The 20,445-nt window shown below is 44.6% G+C and overlaps 1 protein-coding gene across 1 annotated transcript; it reads left to right on the top strand.

Moving 5' to 3' along the window:
- The first annotated feature begins 2,600 nt into the window (after positions 1–2,600).
- Positions 2,601–19,768, top strand: FAM83F (family with sequence similarity 83 member F). Its single transcript, XM_051630280.1, has 5 exons — positions 2,601–3,071; positions 6,837–7,004; positions 14,074–14,195; positions 14,785–15,497; positions 19,631–19,768. Exons 1-5 carry the CDS (start codon positions 2,616–2,618, stop codon positions 19,693–19,695), a joined length of 1,524 nt encoding a protein of 507 aa, XP_051486240.1. The 5' UTR covers positions 2,601–2,615; the 3' UTR covers positions 19,696–19,768.
- Positions 19,769–20,445: the final 677 nt, after the last annotated feature.

The raw sequence follows: 20,445 nt of genomic DNA on the forward strand, positions 1-20,445 counted from the left end.
TGGGGCTTGGGGGGAGGGTTACAATAAGAGGTAATCTTTCCTGATAGGTTAGTTTACATCCTTTGGGAAACATTTTGGAACCAGACCAGAAAAGTCAGCAAGACCTTAACCAGGACTTGGCTGGGGTGACACCCAAAGGCAAAAAAAGCAGAGAGACCCAACCCTGCCTATGCATGCACAGCCCAGCCCAGCAAGTGATCCCCAGGAACAAAATAAATCACAGGACTGATAGGGTATTTCTGTGTGGATGTGCAGCCGCCTCAGCCCAATTCAAAAGCAGGCTTCCCCTTTCTTCTTTCTCTTGTGCCAGTGCTAAGGACAGAGAGGAAAACCTGAGCTGAAACAGTAATAACCCTCTTCTCGAGTGGAAGCCGGACATCACTCCTCCACCCAAGGGGGGCAGGGCCAGGCAGAAGTACTTCCCCACCCTGCCTGCCACGTTCCTTCTCCAGTCCTGAAGAGCTGGGTTACCTCTGTGACGGAGAGGGTAGTTTGTTTGCACAGCCTTTTTAACCAGTCTTTGAGGTGAGGCTGTTCAGCCCCAGGGTCAGGGTATATCAAAAGAAACTGAATCATCAAACCTTAGAAGAACTCTACATAGGAAATGTGCTTGGTTGAAATGCATTGCTACAAGAACAGGGAGGGAGAGACGGGACACATGCACACATTGGGAAAGGGTCTCTCTCAGCTTTGCACAGCTTCTTGCCCCTATTTATCATATCAACACACAGACAACACTTTGTCTTTTAGAGTGAGAGATGTGGGCTAAACACTCCATCACAACAAACTGAAAAATCTCTGCTGCTTTTACTTGGATGTGGGAAATGTTTGCTTGCTTTTAAATATAAAACTAAAGATATATTTGTGAACCTAATGTTGCTTTCATGTGGGAGCCTTAGCTGAACACAAAAGATTACATTGTGCAGCTAGAATGAATAGGGCACCTAGGATTAAAGAGAGTTTATTTACCCACAAATGAAATAGCAGAGATGATGGCAGCCTCTGGTACTTAAAAAAAAAAATCAAACAACAATCAACAACTAGTTTAGTGAGCACTGGAAATAACAAATTTGCATCTCCTGTCTACTTAGGTATTGTTGATTGACTAGGGTGTCCAAGATGGCATGAACTTCATTTGAAACTTTTAATACAGATCAGGCACTTAAGACTGTTTTCACTTTTATGGAATATCTGAAATTTAATAAGGCCCACGTTGTAACTTTCCCTGTTGGGAACTATGGTAGGGTCTCTTTTGGCTCTCAGGCCATTCATTTTTACAAAAATCTGTAGGGGTGTAATTTCACTTCTACCAAACTTTTTTGGAATCAGCCAGTGGGGTCAGAAGTTATTAGAGAGATGGACAGACAGACAGATGCAGACACTCTGACCATGTAAGCCTCATTTCCATCAGAAATCAGGCTAAAAGAACCTATATTGAAAGTAATTTTTAAAGGGGGCTTGATAGGCAGAGGAGTAGAGCTCTGCAAAGTACCTTTTCAAATTGTAAGTGAATTTCACACTAGGAAAAGCTATTGATGACAGTCTGGAATACTAAAATTTTCCTCTCTATGAGAGAAACAGCACAGGATGAGCTCTGGTGCTCCACCTCATCCTTGGATTTTGAAGCCAACAGACACTGAGCACAGGTGATTGCTTACGGAGAGGAGACAAAGAGCAGCTCCAGCAGCTCTGTCCCTACAGTTTTTTTGTGCATGTGAACACTTAGGGCTAATCACGTTAGGTAAAGTGCTGAAAAAGCCTCTGAATGTTTGTATTTCACCACTGTCTTGCCTTTATCCCCGCTTCCTCGCTCATCCTCGCCAGCTCTGTCCCTGGGCTGCAGGGGGGAAGCTCTTTACGCTTTGTGTAGGCACCGCCAACCGCAGTGGGGCTTGAATCTCGGTTAGGGCCCCTAGCAGCTACTGCACACCACGCGAAACTCGTAATTTAACATCACAGCCCCTAGTCTCTCTGCTGCGACGCGTGTATCGAGCCGGGGTTAGTTACTCACGCTCCCAGCCACAGACCTGGGAGCAGGGCTGGTTTGTTCCCAGCTCCGACACCCGCCCGCTGAGCCGCCTCGGGCAAATCGCGGTGTCGTTTGTGAACAGGGCACCCAGCTCCTGCTTTTCGGGAGTCGCCGACCTGCTCCTGCCAGGGGATTTGCAGGGGGCCGGCCAGCTGCAGCCCACCCTGCTCTGCCCGTGTCCCTGGCCCCACTGATGCGTCCCCCATCCCTTGCCCCAGGAGCAGCCCTCAGGTGGCTGAAAAAGGGGTGGGGGGAAACCCTCTTCAGTAGACTTTTGCGTCACAATACACGCGTGGCTCAGGCCTGGTTCTCCTCCCGGCGCTGTGGTCGGGGACCCCGTCACCAGCCGCGGCGGGGCCCGGCCAGCCCTGTCCCCCGGGGGCACGGGTCAGCGAGGAGGGGGCAGGACGGAGGGGGCAGCCTCTCCGCAGGGAGCCGGCGAGCGGCAGGGGACGGCGCAGGGCGGCGCGGCCCGCTCCACCCGTCGGGGCGGGCTCGGGCAGGCCAGGTGAGGCGGTCCCGGCTCTGCCTTTCCCTCCTTCCGCAGCCTCCCGGCCGGCCGGCGATACGCGGAGCGCCGGGCAGGATGGCGGAGTCCCAGGTGCTCCTGCTGGACGACTCGCACGTCAACGAGAAGGTGACGGAGGCCCAGGCCCGCTTCTACTACAGCGAGGAGCAGCGCCGGGCCCTGGAGGCGCTGGTGACCCGGGGCGAAGCGGCCTACCGGGAGGCGCTGAGGAAGGAGCAGCTCCGAGACTTTCTCTCCAGCCGGGAGCTGCAGGCTCTGCGGGGCAGCTGGCGGGGATACGACGACCCCCGGGAGGGCGGCAAGGTGGCCCGGGGGCCCGGCGGCGAGACCCTCTCGCTGGCCTACTGGCCCCAGTGTTCGGACACGGAGGTACCCCCGCTGGACTTGGGCTGGACTGACAAGACTTTCTACCGGGGCATCAGCCGGGTGGCCCTCTTCACGCACCCCCGCAAGGAGGAGAGTGCACCCCACCTGAAGGAGGTGGTGCGGGAGATGATCCAGCAGGCGCAGAAGGTAGGGCCTGGCCACGACACGACGGGCCACCCCTGCCTGCCTTCATGCCTGGGCTGGGGCCAGCCTGGCTGGGGGGCACATGGGGCAGCAGGGAGGAGAGGGCCAGCTGCGGCCGGGCTGTCCTTTCTGGCACCTGCCAAAGCAGGAGGAGCACATGGGCCCAACTCGCTGGTTGGTGTCCCCCAGGCAGGGCCGTGCCTGAGGTTTGTTGCCCGTCACGTACAGTTTGCCAAAGCTGATGCCCAGGGTGGGGTTAAACCCCTTCACCTCCTCTCCCCCCCAGCCCCAAACTGCGTTGTTGTACCCATGTGTTCGTTTTTGTGATTCACTGGCTCAGCAAAGTTGAGTCATGATGCTGTGCCAGCCACCCCTCCTGTACGTGTACTAGGTATCCCCGGTTAAAGACAGGACAGCGAGTTTGTGGGTTAGTGTTTTTCAGGGTTTATTTTCTGTGGTGTCAACACCATCCAGGCTTGACTGCAAGCAGCCAGAGTCCAGACAAGATGCAGCTGCTCTTCCTATTTATCTTTGGCTGGAAAGGACTGTCGGTGGTGACAGGGCACCTCTGGCAAGAAAACAAATTGTGATGCTACAAGAGCTTGCGCTGAATAGGTAGGGGGCAATGATGAGATTTTCTGGGTCTGAGTAAAGCTTCCAGAGAAGACCACCCAGGAAATGATCCCCTTCGGAGCTCACATCCACCCTGGGGAAAGGGAATAACAGCATAATAGACTTTGTTCCTTCTCTTAGTTCTGCTGCTTTCTTTTTTTTTTTCTGCTTTCTAATTCAGCAGTTATTTCCTCCTCCACCCACCGCCTTCTCCTGCCCCCCAGCACACACTATCGGCACAACCTCTGCAGACTTGTTAAAACCAAATCTGATGGGAAACACAAAAAATTTTCCATAGAGGCATTAGTCCACCGGGTGATCTCAGCTTCTTGTTCACAGAAAATCATGCACAGTGACTGGTGTGATCGGTCCTTTTAGAAGAGGCGGAAGCTGTAAAATGCGTACACTCTGATTTAGTGCAACTTCACATCCTCTTTGTGCTGCTGCCAATGCCTCTACAGACTGTGCAAGGACTGGGAAACTTCTCTTTTTGATAGCTGTGCCTGGCACCTAAAAATCATTAATTCCTTTGTAGATTTTTATTTTTTCACTGACTGAACAAACTGTGCCTCTCTCAGCCCAAAGGTGGTTTTGTGTTTAACAGCCATTTAAGTGTTTAATGGTCCTTCTCATAGATATCTATGCCTATTGTGTTCAGCTGAGCTGGTCCTGGCAAAAAAAAAAATCTCCAGGTAGTTACTTTTCATTCAGCAGACGAGAGTAGGTGTTGGTTGTTTTGAGGGGTATTTTTTGGGGTGGGGGATCTAAACAGATATTAGTAACATGTGGCACATGTTTGTGGGTGGCTTATCATCAGTGTTTTACAAACATATGTTAATTAAGCTACCTTGCTGCAATGAGATTGGCAAGTTAATGCTTGCCAATCTGTAAATACCTATGAAGAGCTAGGCACACCTATGGGCCTAATAGATAAGGTGTTTTCCATGGGATAGGTAGAGGAATGGGGAAAACCTCTTGCAGGGGTAGACATTCATGCTCTGACTTGCTGTATTTGGGAACACTCCTAGGTAGTCTTCACACATCACCAGGTGCAGCAGGGGTTTGGGAAGACTAACACACCAGCAGTGGGGTTGCATACATCCCATTCTGCTGGCTTGGAAGTGCCATCTGCAAGGCAGCTAATCCACTTTTCCTACAGGACTGCGGTGTCATGGGTTAGTCCACAGTCTTGCAAAGAGGCCTGAACTGACCTAGGGCCCCAAAGGCTGGAGGGAATCATCCCATCATTGTGCAAGGACAGTGCTAACAATTAATGGTTTGTCCAGGATGTGGTGTGATTTCTGCAGTCATTTGGAGTCATTGCAATGGAGGGGATGTAAAGAAAACAAATTCGCACTTCCACTGTCTGATCTTGATCAATTCCCTATGTGGATGTTCTTACTTCAAGTGAGTAGTATCTGGCATCCTTGGTTCTAACTACATCCTTACCACGGTGTGTGAAGAGGAAGCATAATAGGCCTGAATTAATGTATGAACTCTTCATACCTTTAATTGTAGTCTCTCTGTATATGAAGTTGTTTGGGAATAAAGAGGCAGAAGTTCACTGTATTTTAATTTTCAGAGGGTCTAGTAACATTCCTTGCATCTTGCCATTTTGTGCTAGGAAATGAGAACCAAGGCAGGACCTGAAATCCAGTTCTGCCTATCAGATGTTACTAAGGAACTTCACATTAGTTTATACTGTATCTCCACAATAGTTCACCCGTGTCAGGAACCTACATGTTAATGATGAGCATAAACACAATTTTGACTCTTTTTTCTTCTTCTAACAAAGAAAAGCTTGTGTAAGCACTGTTGACAGAAGGAGCCTGACGGAGCAGATGTGCTGGTTGTTGTTGGCTGTGCAAGCAGAGACTCAACAAACACAGTAGGGGACATTTACTGTGGCATCACTTTCCCAAAAGCAATTTGTTCAAGGGCATTTCTCAAAGGAAAGAGGTCTCTGGTGAAAATTATCCCCTTTCCACTGGAGGCTCCTGCAACTTGAGCTGCACCTCTTACAAACTTCAAGCAAAGAAAATCCTATTGTTTGATCCAGTCTTCAGCTCCACTGACACTTGTATGTGCTGTCCCAGCACAACTTGGTGCATCACTGTGACCCCAGCCTCTGGGAAGTTAAAATTTAGGCACCTCTATTCCTGGCATATGATTGGCATGAGAACTCTGACCTGGCAAGTCAGAGATTCCTAGCAAGGCTCGGGAAACAGTAGTTTCCTCTATTCATAGCCTTCCAAATGCTGGGGAGGATAACTCAAGCAGAAGTTATATGATATTTCTAATGGTGTAAAAGATACAGAAAGGGAGAGAAAGACAAAACGTAGGATCAGCATTAAATTTGCCAATAACCTTCTTGGTTTTGTTGTTACTCATCCTATGAATGTTCAGACTTGTCTGTCATATTAGTGCACCTTTTGTTTTATGTGAAATGTATGCCTGGAAAGAGGGATTGGTTCTATACCAGAAGAACTTTACATGTGAAGAGAGGGAACAATCATTTTGCCTCCAAATCTTGAACACACACTCCAGTCCCCTCCTGACAAATCAAGGTGTTTATGTTTGTAGTCCATAAGACATTCCTTGGGAAGCCATCCCTGAAAGCAGAGTTCTGACAGCAATTTGGGAAAAAAGGAAAATAAAATTATTGTTTGCACTATGCACCGTGGCTGAGGATTCAGGCCCTGATTCCTTTGCACATTCATTCTTCTATTACTCACTTTCTGATTAAGTCTGAGAGGTTTATTTTTCACTCTTCTTTTTTCAGTCTGTGTTCAATGTTCTTCTTTGTTTTAAGTGGATCCTTGCAAAATGAAAGTTTCACAATACAGAGGAAAAACTAGCTACTTGGCTTTGGCGTTCCTCAGGCTGCTGAAATAAAACATCTTCCCCAGAAAAAGGAGAAGTGTCAAAGACGTAATTATTAAGTTCCTTCCAAAGTGCAGCATGAGCCAAGGCAGATAATGAAAAGATTATTGGTCATGCTTGGGCATGTACATCTCTCTACTTTTGTCTCCCCTATATCCTGCTTCTCCATATTCTTGGTATCAGTGCTTTATTTTGCACCAGTGGGATGGGCCTCCCTTTCAGTTCCTGATATATTTTTTTTCAGTTGTCTGTCCACTGTCTTCTTGTTTCCAGATTATTGCAGTGGTTATGGATGTATTTACAGACCGGGACATCTTCCGTGATATTGTTGATGCTGCATATAAGCGCTGGATCCCAGTCTATATAATCCTAGATGAAGAGGGAGTGAAGCTCTTCCTGGAAATGTGCAGATGCCTTGACCTCAGTGACTTGCAGATCCGGGTAAGATATTAAATACTGAATTATTACCTGCTGCAGGTCAGTGGCCTTTTTCAGTTGTGATGAATCTCTGAACTCACTTGTACAGCAAACACATCTCTTCCTTCCTACAAGTCACATGACAGCACTTAGACAGGGGTTAGTGGAACAGAGAGGGATAAGGGAGTGACTTGCTAATACAAAAGGAAAGAGAAGGGAAAGATTTGGAGTTTTTGCATTTCACCTGAAACAGGGGTCTGTGTCGTTTCTTGGTTCTTGTGACATACAAATTTCTATTTGAGAAGAAAATTGAAGAAAATTCCTGTGGGTCCCCTATGCAAGGATTCAGGCTGGAGTCCACAGTAGCTCTTCTGAGTTGTTTGCATGGATCCCAGTTATAGGACACATATACTCTGAAATCAAGACTTTTCTACCCAGCAGAGACAATCTGTGAGCTTCTGGTCCTCTGCCTGAGAATGTAAGGGACTGAGTAGCACAGCTGCTCCCCAGTTCTGTATCAGAGTATGCCTTCATGTAGTGCATGCAGCACAGAAGGGTAGTTAGCCTAGCTTGGCTGACAGAAGCAGCCTCAGTAGGATCTCATTCCGTTACATACAGACTGAAATTCTTTGTGTGTTTATAGGTAGCATTGTATTCCCTGGGATTTTTTTTTTCATGTTTTTAAGTCACTGTCACTACTACAGACTTGTTCCCAGTACAGAAAATGTTGCTAGGTTGGAAACAGCCTATGGGATACCAGACTTGCCCCTCTTGTGATCCAACTATTCTTCTGAGCAGTGGGCATGGGGATGGAAGTGCCTTTTAGCCTGGAGGAAGGACAGATCTTCCATAAACACTGAATTAATAGTTAAAATAAAAATTAAAACCACAACCAAAACTCAAAAGCTCTGAAGGTTTTAGAGGCTCATATTAGCCACTTTAGGAGAACCATCTTAAATAGGGATGAAAATGACTTGCATATATCTGAATGGTGCTCCTGTGAACTACCACTCTCTTCCGAGTTTCTGTACTTCATCAAAAAAGACATCCCGCTGAGCAGCTTTCTCATCTTTCTCCAAAACAGAGATGGAAGTTTCTGTCCTCCGGTGTCTTTGAAAGCAAGACACAGACATTATAATAGACTTGTTTCAATCATTGAGAGGATTCTGTGGCCTAGGCTTGAGTCTCTTTGGTGCAAAACTGTGAAATCACAGCAGTAGTTCCATTTGTTCTGATACCTGTTTCCCTGTACTTTTCTCATCATTTTATCATGTGCAGGATTGGTGCCTTCAGTGCTGCATATTTTAACTCTGGGATAGAGTGAATGAAAAGGTGGTCTAGCATTTTAGAAAAGTTGCAATGCTATTGGAGAAGTGAGTTCCTTTTTGTCTGCCTTCTCTGTCTTTAAACAGCAAGCAGTCCCCATCTGCTCTGCCTGTTACCTCTTTCACCATAGGTATCTGCATGGACTTTACACTCCAAAACAAATCATCACAGTTACTAGGTCCTGCAGCAGCCTAGTTGCATTACCCTTTCCAAAGAAGCAGGGTTCAAACTGGTGCCATCAAAAGCTGGAGAAAACACTTGTGTGTCACTCCCATGCTTTCCTTCTCTCACAGCAGCCCTTGCTATGTTTTTTCATTAGGCTCCTTCACCTAACAAAAAGTCCAAATACAAGCTGAGCTGAAGGAGGTCCACTGAGAAGAACTTTTTAACATCCTTCTTAGGCCTAGTTGTTCACTATTCTGCGGAGCTCCAGCTCACAGTGGGCTGTTCTTCAACTTTTTCCCCTCCTTTCCAAGCCATCTCATAGTGTATCTTAAATTCCCCTTCGTGTTGTTGTATTCCTTTTCGAGTATGGCTAAGGCTTTAGTTAATCTTGTTAAGGTCAATGCAGTTTATTCCTGTCTATGATACTATGGAAGGAACTGGGAATAGTCTTCCTGTAAGGGGCAACAGGTCATTTGCCTTTCAAGGAAGAGGGCCTCTTAGTATCCTGCCCAAGGCTGCCTTGGATGTGTCTATGCTACTGTTTGGGTCAGTATGGCAGAAATCACTGTGTCATTGTTAGCAACCAGGAAAATGTTTTCTCCTTACACTGTCTTTTTGTGTAGCCATTTTGCTTTCTTCTAAAAAATTTTCACCAGTTTGTTAGCAAAGGAATTGTATACGGTTTCTTCCTGCCCTTCTTCCCAGCTTTCCTTCAGAATGCCTAGGCAAGATTTACAGGATGGCTTTTTCTCAGAAAGTTGCAGCAATGTGGCATGTAACTTTAAGGGCTAGAGGCAAGTTGTGATCTGAGGGAAAGAGAGAGATGACGCACTACCACGGGCTGTCATTGCTGCAGGGTCAGGATGCTTATTCTGTCCTGTGTCATCACAAGATGCTCAGATTGTTCTGTGATTCCTGCCCTTTTCATACAATGCAGAGTGAATACTTCAGCAATCCTAATACAGGGAAATTTAGTGTTAACACTGGATTTTGCTCTTTGTCTGCATACAGTGCTGGGCATTTTCACAAAATTCCTGGCTATTGTATTGTTTTGAGATGGCAAGGTTTCATGACCTGCCAACAGTCTCACAGGAGGTTAACTGCTGTAGGAAAACAGTACCTCACTCTGCGAAGACAAAAAGTTCTTTACCGACTCCAAGCATGAAATGAGAAAAACCTCATTTTTTGTCTGAAGGCCAGAGATCACCAGAAACTCATTTAAATTCAACCCTTGGCACATTCATCCTGGGATGTTAGTAAGAATGTGTCGTGTGTGTGAGTCATATGGCTTCCTGAACCTACAGGACATGGTTTGCCAGACTTCGGATGTATTTGACATAGGAGTGTTCTTTAGAGATCACAATTAATCAAAGTTCTCATAGGTATACATTTCATAGCCTCGCAAAAAGGCCTATTTTTGTTGACCTGAGGGTGAGTGCTCTCACCACTTCTTAGATGAGTTCTCTTTCTCCTCCTACTTCTGCTAACCAAGGCCCCAGTGACACACACTCTTGCTCAAAGACAGGGAGTTCACCTAGAGCTCCAGGCAAGCCCAGGGAAGGAGTTATGTGCAGAAGTTCACCTTCATCTTAAATTTTACATTCACTTTCCTAAGACATAAGGAGTTACTCCCCTCACTCCCCCCCTCACACCAGGAATTCTTAAAAGTTTCTGCCTAAGGAATTTTTGGAATTTCAGTATTTCATGTCTTTCCTCATCGATTCCTAACTCAAGCAAGGGAGAAGCTGAATGTGATGTGCTGCAGTGCTGTTGATTTTTTAATTATCTGTTAGAGAATTCTAGGCTGCTTGTGACCTTTTGAAAACAGGGGTTTACAAGGCTCTCTTTTTTTTGCAAATACGCAAATAAATAGTACCCAGTAATGACCTTGGCAGGTCAGGTCCAGCCAGCTGCATTCCATCCTACTCTACTTGAATACCTGCAAGTTTTTGTCAGCAAGCACGCCTTTTCCAAAACTGTTCTGGGCAAATACATAGGATAAGTCCATGGTATTTCCCAGCATTACTTGTCTTCTTCCATATTGTGGCTGCTTTTCTGTCCCTGTTTAAGATGAGCACCTACCACCTGGATGTCTCTGCCCTGGATGTCTGATCACCAGAAATGAGAATCTTGCAGACCTTGAATAAGAAAAATTCCTTTCCTGTTGTTACTGTAGTCCTGTCCACATGAATCTTGTCCCTCTCTTCCTCTTTCCCCCTTTGTGGTACCTCCATTTGGTATTTAAGGTTGGGAAATAATGGGCATCTGGGGCCTCCCCCTCAACCCTATGCTCAGGTGAAGCAGTAGTACAAAAAAACAAAGGACAGGAGTTACCCTGATGTATTATAGTGACTGAAGGGATCTGATTTTTCAGGAACAGCAGGAAGGGGATCTGCACATTTTTTAAAACACTGTCAATATAAGGGACTGTTGAGGCACTGTCTTCTATCAGCTACTGATTTTGCCTGTTGCCTCTCCTTAATCTGTTTTACATCAGTTAGTTTATAGTGGTCATTCATGCCATCCATCCCAACTTGAAATAAAGATCCCTGCTTGCTTTGCAATGTAGATATCAGTGGTTGTTCTTAGAAGAGAGGTGCACACAGGATTCTCTGGTGGAAGTCCTTGCGATGCTTCTCTTTAGGGTCTGTCTTGTGTATCCCTACTCAACCTCAGTTTGTGAGGACTGCTGCCCAGATCTTTCAAGTGAAAATTAAGTGTCAGTCAAAACAGAACCTATTACTGACTTTCTAAACTAGGTCTAGTTTAACCTTCTGTGGATTCACAGTGAGGTTTAAAAGTGTGTCACAGTAAAGCAAGAAAGACTGCCTCCTTCACTGTTTGCATTAGGATGCTCTGTCAGGCTTGACTGTAACCAGTCCATATTAAGTTGCTGCCAGGGAGACATTAGTCACTCCTTGTGATGAGGAGTGGTGCAAGCCTGTGTAAAGGAGATGTGGAAATTTTATGCAGACTGCTGCTTCCATAAGCCAGGATATGACAAACCTTAAGCAGGCTTCTGCAAGAATACAGATCTGGAGGGGGTCGCTTCTATTTGGTGAACTAACTGATCTTCTACCCAAAATATTTCTTAGTACTGTAACATTAGTTCCCCCCCCAAAGTGGCTGTAAACTCACCTCATTTATATTTGCCTTTACTCTTCTGTTGTTATATAGTCTTCAGTATATGAAAGCAGGCTTGTTCCTCCTGCGTACAGCTTGATAGATCAGTCTACAAATGCTCCAAGATCCTTCAAGGCAGAAAACATTATACAAATAACTTGTTAAGTGACTCGATGTTTATATGACTTTGTGCTTGTTTTCTGCATTTCAAGATGTATTTATGCACTCTAATGCCTACTTTGTTCAAGGAGGTTTATGTGTTCAGCTGTTTGGTTCTATCCCCTCTGTGCCTTTCTAAGTGTCAGTTACTGCAGAAATTCAAATGTGCTTTTTTCCACCAAAAGAAGGTGATATAACGTACAAACACAATAAAATCACAGTTGTTACATGCTAAGAAACTTTCTGCTCACACAGGCTGATACTTCTTGTTTCACAAGAGGTACATGACATGTCAGAACTGTTGACTGAAGAACGGAGGTTCTTCCTGACGCTTACAGTATTCTGTGATTCAGCAAATCCCACATCTTCACTCAGCAAGGAAAAAAAAATATTTCAGGTGATGAGCCAGCCAACTACAAAATTTTTTTAATGTACTAGAAAGGGCACCCTTTCTCCTGTGCTCTACCCAACCTGCACTCAGCATCCCACACATATGACTCACTTAAAGGCCTTGGGCAAGTCACTTCATCTTTTTCTCTTTCAGGCTCCTCATCTTTAAAACAGGATAATAATACTTTAATCAGTGTTGGGAGCATTAATTAGTTAATGCCCACACAGGACTCCAGACAGATCAAGCAATAGGTGAATGTGAAATAGTAGTATCATCAGTTACTATTAGTCAGAATTTGTACTGACGCTGCTCTATTTTAGTGGGGGAAATAGGAGCAGATTCAAAAGGTAAGAGTTATATTCAGATTATTATTAGTTTTAAATAGATCTGCATTCTTACATCACAAGTTCCTGCATGCTGATTTTTATAGCCTATCAATATTTAAGCTGTCAGGGAGGTTTATAATAATAGGACTTAGCTGTCTATGGGATGCGAGGCTGTGCTAGCATGAGCGAAATCCTCATGATTCTCCTGCTCCTGCAGATGGGAGGAGAATACAGCAAAGGTGAATTGACTTTCCCAGAATATCACACAGTATAGTGTCAGAACTGTGATGACACTTGGGACTATTTGACTCCCAGCCCTGGATTTATTGCTCCATATCACCATACCTTTTTAGCTTTCCATTGTTAAAGAGTTCTTACAGAAACAGATTGTGGAATGAAGAAAATGGTCTAAATTTGTGTGTCAGGGTGACAAGATAATTTGCTCTAAACTTAGACTGGCAATCAATGCTTTTGAGTTTTGGGGATATGTGGGGGGAGGTGTTTCATGTTAACCAGTTTGGCAGTTCAGCCTCCCGCAGCCTGGACTCATGAGCAGAATTGCACTCAGTCCAATCTGCAAATACAGTAAATGCAGGCACACATCTGCTGTTGAAAACCATGTAACCTTAAATCTGTGATTTCTCTGTGCCTGGTATTGCTTTATTACTTTAAGGTTTGCTGGCCAAAGTGTGTAAGAAGGGAGGTTTGGGGAGAGGATTTTTTTTCTAACTACTCCCATTCATTTAATGAAAAGTTTTTTCTTCCTCTTCTTCAGAATTTCTTCTTTACTTGCCTATTCCTTTTGTTCAAAAAAAATTTGTGTTTTTTTCACTCTCTGTTGAACAGTGAGGAATCTAGGTAGACACTGTAACTATTTGAGGTTCTTAGTAAAATTATAAAGGTCAAGTTTCACTTTTTGTTATAACATACAGGAAACATCTATCTTTTGAGCAATAGAATTGTTTCCTCCTCTTTTCTGTAATGATTAAATTGTCCAGTCTCCTAATTTGCCCAGTTTTGTCAAGTCACGTGTTGTTAGGAACCAGAACACAAGCACAAAAAGAACCTAAGATAGACCCATCTCAGTCCTTTGCACTGCACAGGTGTTGCAAAGTGCCTTGGTTTTGTAGTCCTGCGGATGTAATCTGGAGAAGAGCTGGCATGGAATAGGGATCAGGATTCAGAAAGCACAGATGGGACTCAGAGCTTCCTCTGATTCATTCCCCTGAACTGGGCTGGGTCTTCTGAGCTACAGCACAGGACTGGAGATGGAGGATTATTTGATTTTTAAGACATTGTCTTGCCAATGGGCTAAGATGAATAGCTGAAGATAGCAGGCAGGGTTACAAAGATGCTGGCTCATTGGACAGGGCTATAAATTAATGGAGGGGAGTGACTTATGTAAACAAGAGATGACAACAGGTCTAATGGCAGTGTGCTTTCCTTTCTGTAGCCCTTCTGATTTTTGGTGGCTGATACAAAATGAACTATAGTCCCAGCAGTAGTGAGATAATGTGAGTGACATGTTAAGGCTTGGAACTGGCAATTATCTAATTCTCTGCCCTATTTATTGTGACATTTTGTCTTTTCACCTACCTGTTAGAATATCCGCATACGCTCTGTGACAGGAGTTGGGTTCTACATGCCAGCAGGGAAGATCAAAGGCACATTAGCATCCCGATTCCTGATGGTGGATGGTGAAAAGGTGGCCACTGGATCATACAGGTGGGTCACTCTTGCTTAAGGCAAAGCTATATTCTTTTTGTGTAAAGAATGGCTTGTGACTTTGCTTGAGGGTCTAATTCCCATGTCATTCCCTTTCCCCTGCCAGCCTCTATAATCTGTGTGGCATCTATAGGAGTTGGGGTGGGATGACAGAGAAGGTGTCATAGAGCACAAGCTGCCCCTCAGAGAATGAAACATGCCCATGCTAGTGGACCATTTCAGTGGGCTAGAGATAGCTCCCCACTGTGTTAAGTGGTGGCCTGCAAGGACTCCCCACCAGCCACTGTGCTCAGTTCACTTCAGTGAGTTTTTCAGTCTAGAGACACCTTGTGTTGATGCAGTGTTGCTTTTTATAAAGGCTAAACAGTCTTTCAGACTTTTAGGGCCTTTTCTTCCAGATCTGGTCTGCATGCCTAATGAAGAACAGTAATAAAGGAGTTCATGTGTCTGTGCTGACCCATCTTGTCAAGGACATACAGGCAAATGGCACAATGCTAGATATCCCCATGTAGCGTCTTAACTATTGTTAGGTGAACTGGGTCAAGTGTGCACCCAAAAATCTAATATTAGTTTTTTTTCCTACTCTTAGCTTCACATGGAGTTCATCCCACATTGACAGAAACATCCTGCTAGTCTTGACAGGACAACATGTGGAAATGTTTGACATTGAGTTTCGTGAGCTCTATGCCATCTCGGAGGAAGTTAATTTCTACAAGGAACTGGGTATTGCTAACCCATTCCTTCTTGGAATTGGGAAGCCAGGCCTTCATTCCTCCACTGTAGCTCGGAAGTTCATTAACCCCAAGTATGGTTTAGTGGCAGGGGCAACCCGTGGTGATATGATGCTCTGGGCTTCACGACACCGGCAGGATAATAAGGGGAACATGGAAAAAGAGGAAACAAGTGAGTCAAAGAAACGGTTAAATCAGTTTCTGAATGACTTAGTCACATTGGAGCAGGAGTTCCCAGAAATTGATCCACCTCTGGAGAACTTGGTCAAGCTGAATCGGAGCCCTCAGAAGCTGTTGTCCCGGATCCAAATGGACCTGAAAAATAAATCAAAATCGAGAGAATCTATTCGTGATGTGAAAAAGGAAGATGCACAGGCCAATTCAAAGCAAGGAAAACGGTTTGCCAGTGGGCTTTTCAGTCGCAAGGCCAAACGGTCTCCAGGCTCAAGCATTGAGGCCAATTCTTTTGCCAGTGAAGGACATTCAGGAGAAGACCTTGGGAACATGAAACTGGAATATGAGCAGCTGAGCATTGGCCATGCTAGTGTTCGGAGCACTGGAGGTGTCTCAGGTAAAACCTCTTCCACCAGCGTATTCTGCTTCTATGTCCCTTGGTCTGAGTTTGGCTGGTTGCTGCAAATGTATCCAATATAAGCACCTGTGAGTAGATGCTGTTATTTCCTCTATATTAAAATGAGCAGGATCAAAGAAGAGCAGAAGTTGTACTAAATGATACAGGCAATTTAAGTTGAAGGCAATCAAATGGCAGTCTTATTGTACAGTTGATACTTCTCATGTAAATGTTTTCTCATACTTCTCAGCAAGCAGATATGGGAGAAAGGGAGAGAAACGTGAACGGCACCTTGTGTAAAACAGGTCGTGTGTACAGTTCATGAAGTGTACTCCCCTAATAAACAGCAGCACTATGTTCACTGTTGTAGTGGCTAGCAGGGTGCAGACAGATTTTCAGTGTAACCCTTCCTTTCCTCATTTGGGTTTAGTAGGCCATGTTTACCGTGACAAGTTACTGGTGGAGAACAGAGGAACAGGGCAAGGAGTAGAGGAGAGGGTAGAAGTTTTTTTAATTTGTTCCTTTGTCACCTTCTGAAATAGGGGAGAAAAGTCACAAAAATAGAACCTATAGAGAAGTACTAGATCTCAGCTTTTCTTTCTCTGGTAACACAAAATCGATGTTTTCACTAAGTCCTTCCAAGGTTTCATCCATAAGAAGACACAAATGATAGAGATTTCTTGCAATTTGTGGGTTCATAGCTAACTTCTCAACATTTTAGATGTTTTGTCAGATTGAAGTAAATCAATGGCCTATTCAACCTGGTTGTCTTCCTCTCTCAAAGAGTAGTTCTGGGTGTCAGTACATCCTGACATAAAATAAACCAGTTCCAGGAAGAAAAATTCTCAGCTTGTCTGGCCGGAGACCTTTCTGTGCTCTGGTGAATGCGAAATGCAGGTGTAGAGAGACTGAATTCCCTTGCGACTGCCGTGCTGTCAAATGTAAAGACAAAAGGTGCTGGGCCATCTCCTCTAAACTATGTTCCTCCCTAAAGAGGTTGGACCAGATGATCCTTGAGGTCCCATCCAACCTGGCATTCTCCGATTCTCCTGAGACCAAAAAGAAAAGCAAGGTAGTGGGATGGTCAACAACAGCAATTGATTAGGTTCTTAGAAATATTTCCGGCTGAATGAAGGACAGACTTAAAAATGCCAAATGAATGGAAGAGAGAGGAAGTGCAAGAAGGCATGGATAGTTAATTTAAGACTATAGTAGACCTATTTCAGGATGTGTGTTTGGCGTCTGGGGAGGTAGAAGTAAACCCTGGTCTAAAGAGGTCCTCTCTCCAAATCACTTGTCTTAGGCACAGACAGTATGTGCTTCTGGGCCCCATTCCTCAGAGCCAGACCTACGGGGAGTCGAATGCGCGTTTCCTCTGGGAGGAATGGACCTGAGGGCTTGCAGTACCCTCTAGTGACAGAAGCAGAGAATTGCGTAATCTTTGATTTGCCAGCACTTCACTATAGATTCCCTGCGTTTCTCACTGTCAGCTGTTTTAAAGCAGACAGCCCGCCGTCCTCGCAATGTCATGATGAAATTAGGCCCAGATTAAGGTACGAAAACGATAGGTGTCTGTAGTTGAACAGTGAGGTGCTGTGCCCTTCTGAGGTATTGCGCAGTCAGGGCAGCTGCGATGTCCCTATTCCTTTTAACATAGTGGATCTGTGCCAGGCACTCTGATGCTTGGTCTGGACCATTTCCACAAAGACACAATCATGCTATTATGTTCAGGTTTTATTTATTGCCATTGCTGCTTCCTGCGGGCTGCCACCTTTTTTGATAAAGGGGAAGGTCCAGCACACCAGCCTTCCTGCTGTGCTCTTCCTGACCTGGATGTGTCTTTCTGGGGAGTCCATGCAAGTATTTTTTTTGTTTTATGCAAATTGAGTATGACTGTTTTTGGTGACAATGGAAGACTCCACGGCTTTTGAAGTATGGTGTAAGTAGACTTAGGTCTTCTGGTGTTGTAAAAGGCTGGAGGGAGATCACTCTCTCTGTGTTGCTTTTGAATTAAATCACTGTTCTTGAGAGAAAGCTTTTCTAGTTTAATGGTCCCAAAGTGAGATGTGAACAGAAATGGCAGGGGGCATATCAGGAAGATGTAGAGGTATGAGAAAGAGGGGAAAAAAGAAAAAAAAAAGCTATCCAGAAGACGCTGCAGCTACTTAATCAGTAGCACATGCTTCATTAGGATTTAATAAAAAATTCTTGAACATGGGCATAGAATAGAGCTCCAGCTTCAAGATAAAAATAAGAGGCACTTTGCTTTTGGGTAACTGTAGGGCTGACTTAGCTTTAAAAGTTTAAGTTGGTTTTGAGCAGGTCTAGTAAAAACTGATGCTGTGATACTCTGGGTGACAGAAGGGAGATAAGAACTGGAAATGAAGGAGAGAGAAGGTTCTTGGTATGCAGTCAGGTTAGGAGGCAATTATTCAGAGCTTCACAGTTCGAAATAGCTGCCCTTACCTTTTGTAAAGATTAAACAGCACACTTAAGCCCTATGGGCCTGCCAGTGCACACATCCTCCAAAGCCACTATTAATTCTGTAGTACCACAGAGACACATCCCACCTTGCAAATGCATAGAGAGACCAGATCCACACCCCGAGTAGCTCACAGAGTAATTGAAAGACATTATTCAAGCAGACTAAAGGTCAGGTTCAGTCTTGTAAGAGCAAATGGTGATGAAGAGAATCTGAACTGGGAAGGGAAGTGATGAAAGTGCATTCTGCAACAGAGTCTGAAAATCTGGCTGAGTATTTACATGCTAGAAAAGCATACCTGCAAGTCAGAATTGGGAGTCTGGAAAATACAAGGGCTACAGATAGTAGTGTTCCAAACTAAGCAACTAAATTAACATATTGAGGTGTTATCCTAGCACACTGCATGGAGTCTGTGCTTTGTCTTACAAGGCTTTCTTAAACCACGTAATCAAATTAATAAAACTCTTGAATTCGACTGTTGCCTGCTTAGGAACACAACAGCAGCAGCTCTGAACCTGACCAGAATCTTCTTGACTTGAAGCTGCTGCTGAGCAGACTGATCAGCAAAGGCACTGATGTCTGTGTGCAGGTTCTGGGAAATTCTGCAAGGGTTTGAAAGCTGTGTGCCTTTGGAAGGCTCTGGCTTTTTGTTCTGTTTTCTCCTCTGCAAGAAGCAAAGTGGACTTGTTCAGAAGAGTCTGCTATCTTGAGTTGCTCCATGGATTGGCCTTTGCTCCTTATGAGTGATGGATGCAGAACACACATGCTTAGTAGCATGATTTTTTTGTTTCACTTTTGTGTGCTTGTTGGAACAAGAAATGGGATTTACACTGGGCACTGCAATACCACAGAAATAGCTGCTTAGTTATGACCAGTATTTTTCAGCTGAAGTGGGATCATGGATGGGTGACAACTGGAAGAAAGAGGGGAATGTCGTTTGGTACATATAAGGAAGGTATTTGCTCTATCTGTAGTCCAATCTGTGGAAAAAGTTCAGAAGAGTAGAAAGTGAGAAGAATAAAGGAGATGGGAGTTGAAATTAAGCAGAGGAGCACAGATGCTTTTGAAAGTAAACATGAGGGTCTTGAATGTGATGCAGACAGGGAGGGGAACAGGAGTGATCAGGAGATAGGAGTAATGACGAACTTAGTAACATACAGATTGGGTCAAAGAGGGCATAGGAGGTAGAATGAAATGCCATGGGGAAATGTGGTGAGGAGGCAGTAGCACAGAGAGCAGCCACAAAAATGAGGACAGATTTCAGTACAGCTTCCCACGTGGTTATCAATAAGTTGCAGTGTGGAAGAAGGTAGAGAGAGGGAGGAGAGCTCTTCTCTTCCCCATCACCTACAGGTGAGGAAAATGTTGATCAAATACCCACAAGAAAGAGAGGGATGTGAAAAAACGAGAATACCACTGAAGCTGGGCTGGGTACAGGCCAAAGCCTGGAAATCTTTCTCCAAAATCTGAATTTGTTCATATTTCAATGTCTCTTCATTTCACAGTAGTAGGAAATAAAACCACTAGAGAGTGCAGAGTAATGCAGATCTAATACAAGGTGTATAGTAAATAATGAGATAGGATTGAAGTGAGTACAAACTTTGTCCAGGTCTTATTTACTTAATATTACTTTGACTTCTTTTAATTCCAGGTAACGTGGGTCCAAACTCCATTACGAGCGATAAAACCAAACAAACTACCTGTGTGTTATCTTGATTGGGAAGGATTGTCTGGAGAACTGAAGACTGAACAAGCTGGAACAGTAACCTCTTGAATGATTTTGGACTTACAGCCATGTCCTCATGCAGTGGTCTCTAAAGTCAGTGCAGAGTCCTGGATGCACCTGGCACCCACGGTTAAAGCACATTTACTGGGTGAAGCGTAGAGTTTGGATGATCGGTTCCTTAAATGAGGGTTAGTGATGAATGTATTAGTCCATATGTCTGTGTGCACACTTGTTTTTTATATAAAAACAACTGTGATGACTGGTCTCAGAGGTAGCTCTGTGTCCAGATAAATGCAGGAGATTTTCTGACTTACTTGTGCTGCTACTTCAGTCTGTCTAGCTACAGACTCAGAATCGCTGTGTTGCATTGTTTACTTGACTGCACTGCAGAAATGTATTGGTCTGACTGGCTGGCAGGCTAAATCCAATTGAACTGGCAAATTCTCGGTGAAATAAGGATGTTTACAGACAGTGTAGCAATCCTTTGTCCACAAGGAGTCTTCCTGTAGATTCCTGTTGTCACTTATCCACAGGGAAATGAATGGTCTAGGAGAAGGGTTTAGCTAGCAGAGGCCAAGATATTAGTATCTTAACTATTTCATGTCATAAATATAGCAGTCAAACAAACTGATTTTGCAAGAATGTAAGAAAGAGAATGGGATATATGGGATGTTTTAATCTGCAGTTGAGACTGAGTCAGGAGAAATGCCTTATAAGGGGGACTGGGTAGGATCTGGGAG

The sequence above is a fragment of the Apus apus genome, chromosome 1, assembly GCF_020740795.1.
Source record: "Apus apus isolate bApuApu2 chromosome 1, bApuApu2.pri.cur, whole genome shotgun sequence".
Lineage (NCBI taxonomy): Eukaryota > Metazoa > Chordata > Aves > Apodiformes > Apodidae > Apus > Apus apus.

Excerpts from the sequence above, each read along its gene's own strand:
- FAM83F (XM_051630280.1), top strand. The coding sequence starts at position 2,616 with ATGGCGGAGTCCCAGGTGCTCCTGCTGGACGACTCGCACGTCAACGAG. Across the intron at positions 3,072-6,836 it reads TGATCCAGCAGGCGCAGAAG|ATTATTGCAGTGGTTATGGA; the intron begins GTAGGGCCTGGC and ends TCTTGTTTCCAG. Across the intron at positions 7,005-14,073 it reads TCAGTGACTTGCAGATCCGG|AATATCCGCATACGCTCTGT; the intron begins GTAAGATATTAA and ends CCTACCTGTTAG.